Source organism: Canis lupus, chromosome 20, assembly GCF_011100685.1.
Source record: "Canis lupus familiaris isolate Mischka breed German Shepherd chromosome 20, alternate assembly UU_Cfam_GSD_1.0, whole genome shotgun sequence".
Taxonomy (NCBI): domain Eukaryota; kingdom Metazoa; phylum Chordata; class Mammalia; order Carnivora; family Canidae; genus Canis; species Canis lupus.
In genome coordinates this window covers 51,737,428-51,755,039 of record NC_049241.1, presented here as the reverse complement: position 1 = coordinate 51,755,039, position 17,612 = coordinate 51,737,428, and the positions used below count along the sequence as shown (strand labels likewise).

The following is a 17,612-nucleotide window of genomic DNA, read 5'->3' as shown; positions in this document are numbered from 1 at the left end:
TGAGAAAGGCATCCTCACCCACTGCCCACGTGATGTACTCTCTCTTAAAAAAAAAGAAAGATTTTATTTATTTATTTGAGAGAAAGAGAGCATGAGCCGGGGCTGGGCGGGTAGGGAGAAGCAGACTCCAAGCTGAGCCCGGAGCCTGATGCAGGGCTCTGGATCCCAAGACCCCGGGATCTAAAGGCAGATGCTTAACCTCTGAAGCCACCCAGATGCCACCATGTTGTGCTCTCTTAAAGGCCTGGAACAAACTTGGGCCTGCTCCCAATACCCAGAAAATAGAATGAATAGAATTAATCCTTTCAGATGAAATAGATACCACCATTTTGGCAATACCCCGGGAGAGGTTTGGGCAGATTCCCCTACTGCCTCCCACAAATGACCATCAACTTTAACCTATGCTCTGTGGCTGTGCCTCTTTGGCTATACTCTGCACTTCTGTTCTGAATGGGGCAGAGCAAAAAGCCCCTTACCTCATCAGAACCTAGGAGTCAATGAGAAACTGTCTTCTGACCATTTCCCAAGAGAGGTGAGTGGGAGATGACACCATAACAGCTCCTTACAGGCCTCCCATCCTATCATGTTCTGGGAGAATCACAGGGCAATCTGCCAAAACTCAGATTTCCCCACAGGTCAAGCTTTTGCCTGCATGGTCTATGTGGATAGATACAAAGTCTCAATGGCACCACAGCTGAGTCATTTCTCTACAACTCTGGCCCCCAATTTTTCATGTATCTAGCTAAAAATTCTTTTTAGATGCTTTTGTGCTGGGCAGAATAATGCCCCTACCAAAGATGTCCATGTTCTAATCCACAGAACCCATGAATGTATTACTTAGTGTGCCAAAGGGGACTATGCAGATGTGGCTAAATTAAGGTTCTTGAGATGGGAGGGATTATGGAGGTGGGCCTAATGGGCCAGGGATCTTTATAAGTGAAAGAGGGAGGCAGTAGGGTCAGAGCCAGAAGAGATTTGAGAATGGAAGTGGTGATAAGAGTAATTTATGGTCATGAGCCAAGGAATGGAGACAGCTTCCAGAAGCTGGAAAGGCAAGGAAATGAATTCTCCTCTACAGTCTCCAGAGGAATGTGGACACCTTGTGGTGCCCTGTGGACACCCTGAATTTCACCCAGTGAGACCCATCAGATGCCTGACCTTCACAACTATTAGATAATAAATTTGCTTAAGCTACTAAGTTTCTGGTAACTTGTTACAGAAGCAATAGGAAGCTAACACAGATACTGTAATTAATTGTACCTATAGGGGCTTATGCCAAAATAGATTGTTTTTTTTAAAGATTGTATTTATTTATTAGAGAGAGAGAGAGCAGAGGGAGAGTGAGGGAGAGGGAGAGAATTTGAAGCTGACTCTATGCTGAGTGCAGAGCCCAATATGGGGCTCGATCCCACAACCTTGAGATTGTGCCCTGAGCTGAAACCAAGAGTCATACACTTAACCAGCTGAGCTATTCACGGACCCATGATTCTGTTCTTTTAGGGAACTTCAGACAAGAATGACCAGGACCATGACTCCCAGTAGAGTAATGAGGGGTACATACTTTAGCCAGGCTCCCCATGCAGAGCCAAGCTAATTAAATCATTAAACTGGGTGCAGCAAGAGGTGTTGGCAGCTGTCTTCTGACCATTTCCCAAGAGAGGTGTAACACAGGGTAACACAATTGTTCATTACCACTCATGCTAAAGTATTTAGAACACTGTCATCATCTGTGGGAAATATACAAAATAGAACAATAATAATAGGATGAGACCAAAAGGAATCATATTAGTATCCAGAAAGTTCATTTTGTTCTGTTAATTCAAGTTCAGTATCAAGGGAGGCTGCTCCTCCCTGAAGGTTCTTTGAAGTGTCTAAATGTGAACATCCATTTTAGAGGTTACCTTGGTGCACAGAGAGAAATTTTATAGACTGAGACCTTCTTAGAGTTTTAATGTGTCATAACAAATTCAGCATCCTCATTTTACTGCAATTAAACTCACATTTTCCCATTTCAAGAGATCCTGGAGACCAAAACATTGACCAGATCTCATAAAAATATTTGTTTCCCTAGAGTTTCTGCTTGGGATGATGAAAAAGTTTTGGTAATTGATAGTGGGGTAGTTGGGAAACTTTGTAAATATACTGAATGCCACTGAGTTAGTTATACACTTAAAAATGACTAAAGTGGTAAGTTTTAATTTTATTGCAGTTTTTAAAATCATTTGTGTCCTTCACTATATTATCTCATTGGGTGCATTTTTCTCTGACCAGTGTGTAAGCTACACACTTTCTGATCTCCCAGGAGGAGCAACAGAAGGATCTAGGGAAAGTGTACAAAGGTTTATTTGGGAATAGCAGAGAACTGCAATTTGGGGCAAGCAACCTACAGCAAAGACCATACACTAGTCCAACAAACAAAGGAGAAGAACATTATTTTATAGAGAAGGAGAAAGTTGGGAGGGGTTGTTTGAACAAGAGTCCTTTGGAGAAAAAGAAGTCAGGGTGATGATAGTTTCTCATTGACTGAGTTGCTGAAGTAGTCTATATCTTGTAGGAGATGCAATGTGCATCTTCTGTTGGGGGCTGTAATTTCCTGTTGAGGATTCTTCCATAGGGAAATTTATAATTGATCATTCTTACAGTGACTAAGGAGTGGTACCCCGTGAGAGTGTCCCTTCTGGCCTCCTGACTGCATTTTAGTAAAGTTTTTCTTCCCACAAGAGAATAAATTACAATTCTATTAGATAAGCAGGTTCACTACCTAGTCCATGACATATCCCTGGGAGGCAAATCCCTCAAGCCAAGGCAAATTACAGCAATTCAAAATTCTCTCCCTTTGCACTAAAAGACAATTTAGAGGATTCCTAAGACTTATTATAGGCTGTCCGTTTCCAATGTAATGTCATATCTGTCTCCTTCTATGACATGACTGATGACATCCCTTAAGCTTTGCCATGGCTAATATTGAGAACTTTTCCACTCTGGGTCTCCCAAATTATAATATGTGTGTGTGTGTGTTGTTGTTGTTTTTCTTGTTACCTGAAAGGGATGGTCAAGCTCTTGGGCTTTTTTTTTTTAAGATTTTATTTATTTATTCATGAAAGACACACAGAGATAGCGCGAAAGACAGGCAGAGGGAGAAGCAGGCTCCTGCAGGGAGGGAGCCTGATGGAGGACTCAGTCCCAGGACCCCGGGGATCATGACCTGAGCTGAAGGCAGGCGCTCAACCACTGAGCCACTCGGGAGTCCCAAACTCTTGACCTTTTAACTCAAAATCATAATAGAAATAAGAGGTCCATTAGGCATAACAGTTGCTTTTCTAACCCAGTAAAGAAGACAGTAGACTCAGCCACACATCTAGACAAGCCATCTTATTTAAAATTAGGGTCACCTCTTTACCTCCAGTGTAGTATCAGAGACTCCAGACTGAGGTGCCTCTTACCTCAAGTGCAGTCGGCAGCTCCCTTCCCAGTTAAGAGGAATCACAGGCAGGAGGCTGAACTATGTTGAAAAAAAAAAAAAAAAAAGAGTCACGAGGGAGCACCTGGGTGGCTCAGTGGTAGAAAACCTGCCTTTGGCTCAGGTCGTGAACCACAGGTCCTGGGATTGAGTCCCCAGTCTGGCGTAGGACTCCCTGCGGGAGCCTGCTTCTCCCTCTGCCTACATCTCTGCCTCTCTCTGTGTTTCTCGTGAATAAATAAAATCTTTTTTTAAAGAAAGAGAGAATCATGAATAGTGGATTTATGTTGCTATAGGAAAAGCTCAATTGCAGCTATGCAGCGACTGTATTCATTGTCTCCGCGGGAAACATTCAGCAACAGTCGTGCAATGAAGAGTATGATGCATTCATGCCTGCACCAAGATTTGTTGTTTTTAAGATTTTATTTATTTATTCATGAGAGACACAGAGAGAGAGGGGGGCAGACACACAGGCAGAAGGAGAAGCAGGCTCCATGCAGGGAGCCCGATATGGGATTCGATCCCGGGATTTGAAAGCAACTGTTATTCAACTAAGATGTCTAAGAGAACCGGGCTGGGGAGGAAAGTAAAGCGGTTCCCACTCAGAGTCCTCCAGCCATTGGCAGAACAGGTGGCCGCGCACCCCGCCTCTCCCCTGAGGCCCCTCCCCTCCCCCCGAGGCCCCGCCCCTTGCGCCGTTCGCGGAGACCAGAAAGGCGCGTGCGCAGGGCGGCGGCCATCTTGGCCGCGCGCCACTCTCGCGTTTGGGGGGGCGGTTCTCGCTTCTCAGCGCCCGGCCTCGGAGAGGCGCCGCGGGAAGGAAGGCGCCCAAGAGGGAGGCGCGGGGTCAAAGGTGCCTTCCTCGAGAGCCCCGGCGGATTGGGCCCTCGGGGCGGCGTCCGTAGCCGGCCAGGCCCTTTCTGGTCGCGGTGACTCGGGCTGTAGCGTCCCCCGCCCCCGGTAGCCTGGCGGTTGTGTCCCTTGTGGGGCGGGCACGCGGTGCTCTTGGGAATGTCGGTTATTGAAGTTGGGTAAGTTCTCCGGTGGAGAGGGGGGCCCTGGCGGGTCTTTAGGGGGCACCTGTGTGTGACATAAATAAATGCAGGAGTGCAGGGATTCGCCTGAGTAGGAAGCCGAGCGCGGCGGAGTCCTGTCAACGCCGGGAGCTTCGAGCGTAGGAGTCCCTGAGGGGAAGGACGCGGCGGGCCGGCTGCCCTTAGCTGGAACGGAATCGACCCAGAGTAGGAGGAGTTTGGACAGGTGGGTGTTTCTTGCGGGTATTCGTCTGGAAATACCTCCTTAAAATCTGTAGCGGCAATCAAATGAACATCCGTGGAACCATATCCCTGTTCCCTAATTGTTAAGATTTTGTCTCCTTATATGTATTGTTACGATGAACCTTTTTAATTTTTTTTTAAGATTTTATTTATTTATTCATGAGAGACACAGAGACAGAGAGGCAGAGACACAGGTAGAGGGAGAAGCAGGCTCCATGCAGGGAGCCCGATGTGGGACTCGATCCTGGGTCTCCAGGATCACACCCTGGGCCAAAGGCAGCGCTAAACTGCTGAGCCCCCCGGGCTGCCCCGATGAACCTTTTTTTTTTTTTTTTTTTTAAATTATTTATTCAGGAGAGACAGAGAGAGGCAGAGACATAGGCAGAGGGAGAAGCAGGCTCCATGCGGGGATCCCATCCCAGGACCCCAGGACCAGGACCTGAGCCAAAAGCAGGTATCTGCTCAACCGCTGAGCCCCCCAGGCGTCCCATTTTTAGTATGTTTTATTTAATCCAACTTACCTAGGTAACAAAATAAAATTACTCATGAAATTAACAATAGAGAATTATTATTTTTTTTATTTTTATTTATTTATGATAGTCACACAGAGAGAGAGAGAGGCAGAGACACAGGCAGAGGGAGAAGCAGGCTCCATGCACCGGGAGCCCGACGTGGGATTCGATCCTTGGTCTCCAGGATCGCGCCCTGGGCCAAAGGCAGGGGCTAAACCGCTGCGCCACCCAGGGATCCCAACAATAGAGAATTATTAATGAGGAATTTTATATTTGTTTCCTTTTGTAATAAGTTGCTGGAACCCAGTGTAGACGCTGGATCTCAGTGCGGATGCTAAGTTTTCATTGGAAATTCTTGATCTGTATTTAGCTCTTACTGATTTGCTGTTGAAAAGGATCTCCGGGGGATCCCTGGGTGGCTCATAGCGGTTTAGCTTCGCCTTCAACCCAGGGTGTGATCCTGGAGACCCGGGATGAAGCCCCCCATCGAGCTCCCTGCATGGAGCCTGCTTCTCCCTCTGCCTGTGTCTCTGCCTTTCTCTCTCTCTGTGTCATGGATAAATAAATAAAATCTTAAAAAAAAAGAAAAGAAAAGAAAGAAAAGGATCTCCAAGCCTAGATTGTTCAAACATACTGAAAAGCTTTTTTTAATAACCGAATCAATTTTATTTCTAAATTCTAATTAGTTAAAAGTAGATAAGGTTAAGAATCTAGTCCCTCAGTCACACTAGACACATTTCTGCCAGAGAACCAGCCAGTGGCTGCCCGGTTAAGACTGCAAGTTTAGCCACTTGAATGTTTCTATGTACTTTGTAACATACCCCATCGGGAATCAGGTGAGTTCAAGTTGTCCCATGGTTTATTAGGGATGAGAAGCATTTAGTCAAGGTGCACTTCTCTCATAGTCTCATACTTTCGTTGCAGTTATCCTTGGGTGATACTTGGGAGCAGGGAAGTCTGTTCCCTATCTTTCATCGGAGGGTTTCATATCACTTGTCAGTCTTTGCCTCAGTCTCTTTTTACATGGTGGGAGGAGAGGTTTCAAAATAATGTTTTTCCTAATTCTGTCATTCTTTTTCCATTCTTTAGCTATGCAGCTTTCTTTTCCCACCTCCCCGTCCTCTACACTTTTTTCTTTTTGGAGGATCACAGTGTATTCTTGGACTTTTTTTTAATTCACTATGTTATAATCAATTGCAGTCATTTATTTTGATGCTCAAACTGTCCCATATTTGCCCAAGGGTAGTCCTTAAATCCCATGTCCCTTTAACATAACTATTAGTCTTTAAGTGTAATATAAATCCCCAGTTCACTTTGTACTTTCTTGTTACAGACTTGTCATCAGTGATTTCTCCAAAAAGCCTATTTTCTTTTAGATACCAAAATCTGTGATAAATGGGCTCGGTGCTACTCGGGTATAATCATGTCTAGGCCTTTTTTTTTTTTTTTTAATTTTTATTTATTTATGATAGTCACACAGGGGGAGAGAGAGAGAGAGGCAGAGACACAGGCAGAGGGAGAAGCAGGCTCCATGCACCGGGAGCCCGACGTGGGATTTGATCCCAGGTCTCCAGGATCGCGCCCTGGGCCAAAGGCAGGCACCAAACCGCTGCGCCACCCAGGGATCCCCCCCCCCTTTTTTTTTTTTAATTTTTAAAGGCCTTTCAATGGATGTCTAAAATACGTATTTCCTTACATCTTAAGTTCATACTCCTATTCCCAGTAAAAATTTAATATTACATGGGGGTTTTTGCCTTTTATTTTATACTTGTGTCTCTTTTCTGTTAAGAAATCTTGGTTCCTAATAGCATTAATGTATCATTTTATACTATAGTGTGTGTATAGTAGTTTTAAAAATTGTAATACCAAGACACCTGGTTGAGTGTCAGCCTTTGGCTCAGGGCATGATCTCAGGTTCTGGGATCGAGTCCCTCATCAAGGGAGCCTGCTTCTTCCTCTGCCTATGTCTCTCTCTCTCTCTCTCAATGAATGAATGAATAAAAATTATAATACCAATATTACTATCAACTGTAGACTTACTCAGTAAACTGTTTAGTTTCTTTGCATTTCTTTTTGTCCTTATAGATTTATATTAAGGATGTAAAGTTCAGAGTACCATGCCCAAATATGTGCATGAACTTTGAGTCTTTTCTCTGCATGGTTATCAGTTTGATACACTTCAGAAGTAAAGACAAATTGCAGCTGAGAGGCTATTTAAATAGACACTGGGGACGCCTGGGTGGCTCAGTGGTTGAGCATCTGCCTTTGGCTCAGGTCATGATCCCAGGGTTCTGGGATGCAGTCATTATCCGGCTTCCTGCAGGGAGCCTGCTTCTCCCTTTGCCTATGTCTCTGCCTCTCTCTATGTCTCCCATGAATAAATAAGTTAAAAAAAAAAAAAGAACACTGAACAGAATATGTTAGCCCAATCTGTAAGAGCAAAATATTTACTGGTTATTGATTAGATGAATCCAGTAATTTGAATAATATTGAATGTTGAGTACAAGGGCCCTAATAGATGGACCACAGTGTTACCGTTATATTAATACACCATAAGACACCTTTAGTTTTTTCCAGGTTTAAGAAGAAGCAAAATTGGGCTGTTAAATGGAGAAGCAGTTGGAAATAATCACTCCTTTATTAATTAGATTTTATATAATAAGTTTGCATCCTTGAAGGCCATGTTTTAAATTAATTGGGCCTATTAACTATTTTACCTGGGGAATCTATGGGGTTACATTTTAATAAGCCTACCTGTGTGTGCTAAAGATTGAATTTTAAATTATCATTCTTATGTTAGAGCGTCTATGTCCAATATGGGATGTTTCAGGGCACTGGGTACTGTGGCTAAGGGAGATTTAGGCAAGGTGTTAAAATATTCAGGGACATTTGTTGAAGATGGTAAGGCAAACTTTTCTCAGGACCATGGAAATAGGTATAGGCATCCCTGTGATGGGATTTTATAGTGTAGGAGAGATACTGAGCTCAATTCCAAATGAATACAGCATGGGCAAGTAGAAATCTATAGCCAGGGATCAGAGTAGGGGTTAATGAATAGAAAATTATTAAGAGGAAGGAGGAGGTAAGGAGGATTCTGGCTAAAACAGCCTAACAAGATTCTTACTAAAGACAGATCAGGGCAGCTTGGGTGGCTCAGCGGTTTAGCGCCCCTTCAGCCCAGGATGTGATCCTGGAAACCCAGGATTGAGTCCCGCGTCAGGCTCCTTGCAGGGAGCCTTCTTCTCCCTCTGCCTGTGTCTCTGCCTCTCTCTGTGTGTCTTCCATGAATAAGTAAATAAAATCTTTAAAAAAAAAAAAAAAAAAAAAGCTCAGAGTGATCAGACATCACCTGGGAAATGGGTAGAGGATGAGGAATCTGATCAGATATTGAGGGTGATCATGTATTCAGAGTTCTAGGCAAACTGACTTAGCATTTTTGCTAAAACTGATTTTATAAGGAGGGGCACAGATAGGCCTAGATGTTGGATGGAAGATGCTAGACACAAATTAATGCATAACATGACTTGATATGTTCAAAAACAGACAAAATTACAGTGTTAGAAGTCAGAATAGTGCCTCCATTTGAATAAGAGAAAGAAGTAATTTAGATGAGACATATGAGTGCTTCTGAGCTGGAAAAATTCATGATAATGTACTGTACACTTGATGTTCTACACTTGTTTGAATGTATAATTCAATACAATGTTTGAAAAATGAACTCAAGTCTAATTTCCAAGTGTTTCAAAGGACCAATAAAAGGAACATAAAGCATAAATAATAAAAATGAAAGTATAAGGAAGGAAGGAAGGAATTTTAAAAAGGCAAATTTTAATGAAAAAAAGAACTAAGAGGGACGCCTGAGTGGTTGAGTGGTTTAGCACCACCTTCAGCCCAGGGTGTGATCCTGGAGCCCTGGGATCAGGTCCCATATCAGGCTCCCTGCCTGGAGCCTGCTTCTCCCTCTGCCTGTATCTCCTCTGCCTCTCTCTCTCTCTCTCTCTCTCTGTCTGTCTCTCTCTCTCGAATATATAAGTAAAGTCTTTTTTTTTTTTTTAGTTTTTTTAAGAAAAAAATAAATTTTGGGCAAAATCTGGTTTAGCACTCCACCTGCTCGCAACATTTTATACTCTTTGGTTAAGACCTAGGGGATTGGTCAGATCTCTTAAATGAATGTTTCTAAGCTGATAGGCCACTGAAGTAGAGCAATATTTGAAATGAATTCTGAGTTTATTTTGTTTATAATGGAATTCTGCTTTGGAACAAAAGTTGAATATTACTTTTTAGGCTAGTCAGATGTCAGTTTTTCAAGAGTCTTCTGAAATTGTTGTTTTTCTATTGTCTTTATCTTTTATAGAGCTAGTCCTGCATTTGCTAAGAAAAATCCTTGGGTATGTGTGTATATATGTTGAAGGCAGAGGATAATGTTCCTTATCTGTTCATATTTTTTCCCTAACACTTATCACCAACTAATAGAAGACATGTATTGTTTATAATCTGTTTAGCTCTTTGGGATGTGAAAAATCTAAGTATAGGACATTTTCTGTCAGTTCACTGTGCTGTCCTCAGTAGCTAGTGTATTATGTAGCAAAGGGAAGAACTTTAATAAATATTTGCATAACGAATGAAGGCATAAGCTGATATAAGGACTAGGAGGAAGGCAACTGGGTCTATATGGTTTTGCTAATTGGAGGAGCTCAGAGATGTCTGAATTAAATAAGCCGTTTATGCTTGGGATCCCAAGACCACCTTCATGCTCAGCAATGCGGTGGGACTCCCAAGACTCATGCTGTTAAACCCACCATTATAGTTTATTAAAACCAAAGGATACATATCAGAATCAGCAAAGGGATAAGACACATGGGATTAATTCCAGAACAAACTAGGCACAAGCATCCAGGTGTCTTTTCCCAGTACAGTCAAATGGGCATTGCTTAATATTTCTAGTAATAATGTGTAACATCCCATATGAAATATTGCCAACCAAGGAAAGTCACCTGACATATTAGCTATTCAGCTGGATTGCTGTAACAAAAATACTACAGATTGGGGGGCTTATAAACAACAGAAATTTCTCATAGTTCTGGAGGCTGGCAGAATCAAGATCAAAATGCCTGCAGATCTGGTGTCAGGCGAGGACCTACTTGTTAATGGAAGGCAGTCTTCTCACACGGCAGAAGGGGTCTCTTATAAAAGCACTAATCCCATAATTAAAAGGCCCCATCTCCAGACACCATCACATTGGGGATTAGATTTCAATATGCAAAGAGGCAGGGAGGTACAGACATTCAGTCTGTAGTCCCTGAGCTTTGGTGTCCAAGTTTTTATTGTGGGTCAGTCGCATAGGCATGCACCACCTGCATGGCTGACTTAGACACGATCCAACCTGAGTTCCAACTGTTAGAACATTGCCCAAAGTCTCAGGTGTATAAAAACAGATGTTCACCATAAATCACATTGTTAGCCTAAACTATCCGGTCAAACTGTTACTGTGTGGTCCAAGGCTTCAGGTGTACAAAAACATTATCAGGCCGGGTATTCCATGGTTTTGGGTCATCTTGCAGATGTCCTGGCAAGAGTAGGTCTCAGACAGGCCTTTCTCAGGGAAGTGCAGGACTTGAGCAACCCACACCTGCTGAGTTAATCATTTTTGCACATAACTTTATGATCATTGTCCAGGTGTGTTAGAGAATAACAATAACTTTAGGAATTCAAGCTTTTGAGATAGAGTAACCTGTATCCAGACTCTGGCTCTTCCTAATTGATGATCTTGGGTCAGTGACTATTTTTGTCTAGTGTAAAGTGCCTTAACTGAAGAATGACAGTAATAATAATTATGTTGATAATCATATGAGTTACTATTGCTTCTGGTACCTAGTAGGCATTCAGTAAATGATGATTGTTATTTATATTCATGTGGTATACTACTCTACAATTTTTAATGGCTTTCACTAATATAACTTCATCTTCTACAGAGAGCTAATGAATGATGCTTCATGACAGCTGAGTAATGCCTGTTGCTTAAAGGCTGATAGTATGTGGTAAGATTCCACTGCTACTTAAGAGGAATTGAGATTGACCTATCCACGAAGTTCAGACACTGTCTTGAAGGACTTTGGAAAAAAGAAAAGTTCAGGCAGATTCTGCTGTCATACCCACGGGATGCCAGCCATTGATCTTTTCTCTTGTGGTAAGCCCTTGTTGATGCTCCTGTCAGAGATTGCTTTACCTGGCCTGTGAACAGCCTGTCTTGTGGTCAGGGTCTAAACAGTTTCTATGCTGTCTAGGAGGGGGCCTAAAGAGATAAGAACATTCTGATTTCTACATCCTGGAATTTGGGAAGGAGAATTGAGGATGGGCATTTTTGTGGGAGACGGTCTGCTTGATCACATGATGAGATTCATTATTTTTGGCCAAAGAAAACAACAACTTTACCTCCCTAGACTACCAAGTTTCTTTTTCTGAAAAATGGGATTATTAAACTTTTCCTCCCAAAGCTCTAAACCCTTCTTCTGATTTCAAATAAGGCAGTTTGCTTGGGTATTTTATGGCAACAGCATGTGTGTCAATTCAGAATTAGTGTGGAGTAGCTTCTAGCCTGAGTGGAAACTGCACGACCTGGGTTCTCAGGTTTTTTTTCTTCTCCCCAAGGTCATCTTTCTCAAGATTTTTTCTGTCTTCATGAGGAAAAGTCAGAAGGGGAAAGGATAGTGACCAAGTGTCTTATAAATTATTCTCAGGTAAGTAGGAACTTTATTCTTTTATAAAAGTACATGCTTCTGGAGTGCCTGGCTAACTCAGCCAGTTAAGTTTCTGCCTTCATCTCAGCTCCTGATTCCAGGGTCCTGGGATTGAGTCCCACATCAAGCTCCCAGTCCAGCAGAGAGTCTGCGTCTCCCTCTACCCCACCCCTAACCAGCCAGCTTATGCTCTCTCACTTGTTCACTCTCAAATAAATAAAATATTTTTTTTTAAAGCACGTATTTCTTCCTATTAAGTAGATATGTTTTCTTCTAGTGGAATGGAATTCCTTTAGATATATATAAGGCCTGCTTAAGGACTTGAGTAGCCAGTTAAATCTCCTTATGTTTTAGGATTTTTTAATGAGGTTGACAAATGACATAGGGAAATGATATTATTATCCCAGTATTTACTAATTCAGTCCAGCTCACATCTATGCTGATTGTGTGCTCTCATTGTGCTATAATACACTGTGACAGAGTGGACATATGTTTCTAAGAATTTGTGCTATCACTGGAGTAATCATTCACCACCATTTATTGTGTCTATAATGTGTTCAGACTATGGTAAGCCCTGTCAATAGAGGAGAATAAGACTAGAAAAGGGTATAATATAGTTGTGATGAGATACATTCAATTGGGTGAAAGAGGTACTCTTAAAGCTATATGACTGGATGATGTCACCAGTGAATATGTCCAGATAGGAGAATGGGCATGAGGACTACCAAGCCCTGGGAGAGATGATAGGAGAACATGGAATGCTGTCTAAGCTTTAGGTCTCCCATTTTCTTCATTGAACATGGATTTAGATGGTGACTGCCTGATGCTGGGATGTTTGTGGTGATTTAGGACCCAGTGACCTTTGACGATGTGGCTGTGGAATTCACCCAGGAAGAGTGGACTTTGCCGGATCAAATTCAGAGAAGGCCATACAGAGATGTGGTGCTGGAGAACTACAAGAATCTAGCTTCAATAGGTAAGGCCGGTACCATGTCTTCATTTAGCTTTTTCTGCAACAAATCTTTAAGTGACTGTGTTCTAGACTCTTCTGACTAATGGCAATGCAGCAGTGAAAGATAAGAGAGACATTGTTTTTGTTTTTGTAGATCTTACATTGAAGTGGCTTCCTCTTGAAAATGAAGATGTTTTTATTTTCTCTATGGAATGAAAGACTTAGGACTTCAAAAATGTTTTAAATTACGAATTTGAGCCTGGGTTTCAGGGGGAAAGATGGGAATCCCTTTTGATGAACAATGAGAGAGTATATGTTTGCATTTTAGTTTCATTTGGAAGTTTATTGGTTTGATAAAGTTGTCACAAACATTTTATTGTTTCTCAAGTTATAACTGACAGTATTTGGTATTCCTGAAGGGCAGAATCTTGGTCCTGATTTATGGAATTATTTGTCATCCCTTTAGTGTTCTTGTATCAACCTTCTTTCTCTGCTAGCCAAGCACCAGGTGTGCAGACCAGGTCTGATCTTTCAGGTGGAACAAAAAGGAGAGTGGAGGATGGTAGGAAGAGTTCTGCAAAGTAAGGGAGAGAGGAGAGGTTATTAAAAGACAAACAAACAAAAACACACAGCAGGAATCCATAAGAGTTGCAGTCTATTTGGAAATGTGAAATAAGAAGCTTTTGAAGGTGAATTTTTCCTGAGAATGCTAGTACCTTTGGTTTCTATGGTTCCTTGGGTACTTCAGACTTCTCTTTAACTTCTTACCTACTTTTCTGAAATTTCCTTTTGGCCTGACAGTAAGATCTATTTCTTCTTTAAATTTTGCGTTTAGCTCTTTATCCATTTCCTTTCAGCTTGCTTTCCTGGTTCTGCTGCTTTTTGTTCACGATCAGTCTCAATATTTATAGAGTCATTTCTTAAAACACCTACCAATTTGATCAGGACTTTATCATTGCCAATTTCTTAATATAGTCAGATTTCTCAGTCTCTGTATATTCATTTCTTTTTATTTTGTAATCTGTTTTAAGTCAGACTTTGAAAGTAAGTACACATCAGTCTTTATTTTTAACACTTTCCTTCCATCATTTATTTTTCCAAGACCTTAATGTTTTTTTTAATCTTATTTCAGATTGGGAGATTTGTCTTAATTCCAAATGGTCAGCACCTCAGCAGAATATTTTGCAGGGGAAAACACCCAGTGTGGTAGAAATGGTAAGATTCACAGTGTGTAATACTTTGCCTTCCACATCAATGGAAGATTGGAAATTCCATAAAATAGAAAAACAGCATGATAACCATAACAGACATTTGGGGCTAGTGTTAAACTGTTTCTCATAGAGTCTGAGCATTATGAATTTGACAAACACTTTAAATACTCCCTAAGGTATATTCCACAGTATTCACTTAGTATTTCCATATATATAATTCAGATAAAATTTTGGATAATTTCATCTCAGTCAGTTATCAGCTAAGCTCTCTAAGAATCCCGGCGAAAGTAAAGACTACTAGAGAACTTTTGAGCAGAATGGTCATTTTATTCTGTTTGAAAGCACTCAGGTCTGGAACCCTGCACTGCATGCAGTGAAAATGGAAGAAAAAACTTCAGTCATACTGGTGTGTTTCATGTATAGTATAACAATTCAAGATAGAGGGGAGGATCTCTGAATATAATAAAGCTGGAAAACTTTTATAAGTCATCACTAATTTCTTCATCAACAGGAAAGAAGCCATATTGGAGAGGAAATTGTTTAATTTTAACCATTGGGAAAAGGCCTTCAGTGAACATTCCTGCTTTAAGATTTACAGATTACTCACATTAGAAAATTTGTGAGTGCAGGGTGTAAAAGCCTTCACAACTCTGCTCTTAATGTACACAACAAAACCCATAATAGAAGCCTTATAAGTGTAATCAGTGTGAAACCATCTTCAGCCAAAATCCACATCTGGTTCACAAGAAAACTTAGAAGAAACTGACTATGGGAAAAGCATTCCTTCATCCTCACACCGTAATGTAAGAATTCATAGAATTCTATGAATTCATAGAATTCATAGAGGCTGTATGCCTTTGAGGAATGTAGGAAAGCCTTTTCTCATTCTGCAGGCTTTTTTGTACGTATGCAAGTTAACAGAAAAAATCCTACACATTCTTTAGATGTGGGAATACCTTTATTTGATCTTCATGTCTTAATTCAACATTTAAGAACTCAAAGTGGAAAAAAAAAAAGAACTCAAAGTGAACTGATGCCTGTGGAATGTAAGAAATTTGAGAAAGCTTTTCCTTATTCCCCAAATCTTGCTAAATGTATACAATTTCATAGAGAAACATTGTTTGCAAGGAGCGTAGTAAAGAGTTTACTTGCTTCCCAAAACTCAATATTCACATGTGAGTTCACACTGGAGAAAAACCCTCTGAGTGCAGTAAATGTCAGAAAATCTTCAATGATTATTCAAGTCTTTTATTTATTTATTTATTTATTTATTTATTTATTTATTTATTTATTTATGATTATTCAAGTCTTAGAAAACACAGAAGAACTCACACTGGAGAGAAGCCTTATAAATGTAAGGAATGTGGAAACGCCTCACTATATAGTTCCTCACACCTTACTATACATATAAGAACTCACACTGGCAAGTAACCTTAACAATATAAGGAATATGGGAAATCCTCTAGTAACTCATCTTGCTTTAAAAGTCACATGCAAACCCACCTTGAGTAAAACCCTATAATTATAATCAGTGTGGGAAAGCCTTTATTTGATCCTCATTTCTTACTCAATATTGAGTAGAACTGAGTGTAGAAAGATCTTTTGAGTGTAAGGAATATAGGAAATCATTTAGATATTCCACACACTTTAGTCAACATAAAAGAACACCTACTGGAAAGAAGTCATATCAATGTAAAAAGTGTGGGAGAGCCTTCACTGTTTCATCAGGCCTTATAGTACACATGAGAACTCACACTGGTAGATGACCTTTTGAATGTAAGGACTGTGGGAACGCCTTTACCGTCCACATACCTTATTCAACATTTAAGAATTCACAGTTCACAGGAAAGAAAAATGTAATAAAAACATAAAAAAAAAAAGAAGTGGGGGAGAGGGACCGCCTGGGTGGCTCAGTGGGTTAAACATCTGCCATCCCCCCAAATCGTGATCCCAGCGTCCTGGGATCAATCCCTGCATCAGGCTCCCTGCTTAGGAGAGAGCCTGCTTTTCTCTCTCCTGTTTCTCCCTGTGCTTGTGTGCACACACACACACACACACACACTCTCTCTCTCTCTCTCAAATAAATAAAATCTTAAAAACTCAATAGAGAGAAGCCACATAGAGATGAGGGATGTGGGAAAACCTTTTAGTACTTCTTCATTCCTTACTGAATGTATAAGATTGCACACTTGAGAAAAGTTTATGCTTACAAAGAATATGGGAAAGCCTTTAATACTTTATCTTATAAAACATACTAATTCACAGTGAAGGTAACCTTATTAATAAGGAATATAGAAATCCTTTAGCTCTGCCTTATACTTTACTATTCAGCTGTGATTTCATAGATATGAAAAATCTTGCAAATGTAAAAAGTGTAGGATTTAAAAAAAAAATTTATCCTCCACTTTTGGAAAAATAAAGCACACATTAGGAAAGATCCCATAAGAGAAAGGGATATAGGAAGACCTTTAATTGTTCTTTGTTATTAGGAAACATAATTCACACTGGGGAGGAACTGTAAATTATAAATGTAGGGAATGTGGAAGACTTTATATTACACAGAATAAGTCACTTAGTCTGTGAACGTAAAAACTTCTTTCAGTAAATATCTTACGTATATTTTTTACAAAAATTGAAATCCTAAAAGAGTTTTTATTTTATTTTTTTATTAATTTTTTGTTGGAGTTCAGTTTGCCAACATAAAGCATATCACCCAGTGCTCATCCTATCAAGTGCCCCCATCAGTGCCCATCACCCAGTCACCCCAACCCCTGCCCACCTCCCTTTCCACTACCCCAAAAGGGTTTTTTAAATGAAAAATCTAAAAAGGAAAGAGAGAAAAATCTTTGTTACAAAAGATGTTTTGTTTTGTTACAAAAGGTTTTAAAATAAAACCTAAAAGTGTAAAAATTTGGTAAAGTTTTAGAGTACAAATTTTTACTTACTACATACAAGAAAATTGATACCAGAAAAGAAAACCATTTTTATTTAAATGAGTTGATTCTCTGCATATGTGTCTCTTCTCAAAGTAGACCTGTAGATTTAAAGACCAATAATGTTGAACATCTTTTCACGTATTTGTCATCCATTTATCTCTGGTGAAATGTATGTTCAAATATCTTTTTTCTTGTTAAGAATCTTTGGTTTGTTATTATTATTATAATTATTATGTTATTATAATTATATTGTTATTATAATTATTTTATTCATTTATTCATGAGAGACACACAGAGAGAGGCAGAGACACAGGCAGAGGGAGAAGCAGGCTTCACGCAGGGAGCCCAATGTGGGACTCAATCCTGGGACTCCAGGACCATGCCCCAGGCTGAAGGCAGGCGCTAAACTGCTGAGTCACCCAGGGATTCCCTGGTTTATTATTGAGTTTGGTTTTCTTAATGAACAGGTTTATTGAGGTATAATTGCTATGCAATAAACTATACGTATTTTAAGTGTATGACTTAAG

General features: G+C 40.5%; 2 protein-coding genes and 1 pseudogene across 2 annotated transcripts in view; all 3 read left to right on the top strand.

Moving 5' to 3' along the window:
* Positions 1–11,298: 11,298 nt before the first annotated feature.
* On the top strand, positions 11,299–15,175 carry LOC106560126 (zinc finger protein 559). The gene is given in 6 exon segments (XM_038567382.1): positions 11,299–11,436; positions 11,898–11,986; positions 12,836–12,962; positions 14,071–14,153; positions 14,661–14,684; positions 14,686–15,175. Coding segments are annotated over 6 exon segments (438 nt in total). The 5' UTR covers positions 11,299–11,408; the 3' UTR covers positions 14,773–15,175.
* The window catches only part of LOC484969 (zinc finger protein 177), a 32,236-nt gene continuing 26,006 nt past the window's right edge, over positions 11,383–17,612 (top strand). Inside the window, exons 1-4 of the mRNA XM_038567381.1 lie at positions 11,383–11,436; positions 11,898–11,986; positions 12,796–12,962; positions 14,071–14,153. The gene's annotated coding sequence lies outside the window, so the exon portion shown is untranslated. The remainder of the gene's footprint in view (positions 11,437–11,897; positions 11,987–12,795; positions 12,963–14,070; positions 14,154–17,612) is intronic.
* On the top strand, positions 15,030–16,024 carry LOC111091381 (annotated as a pseudogene).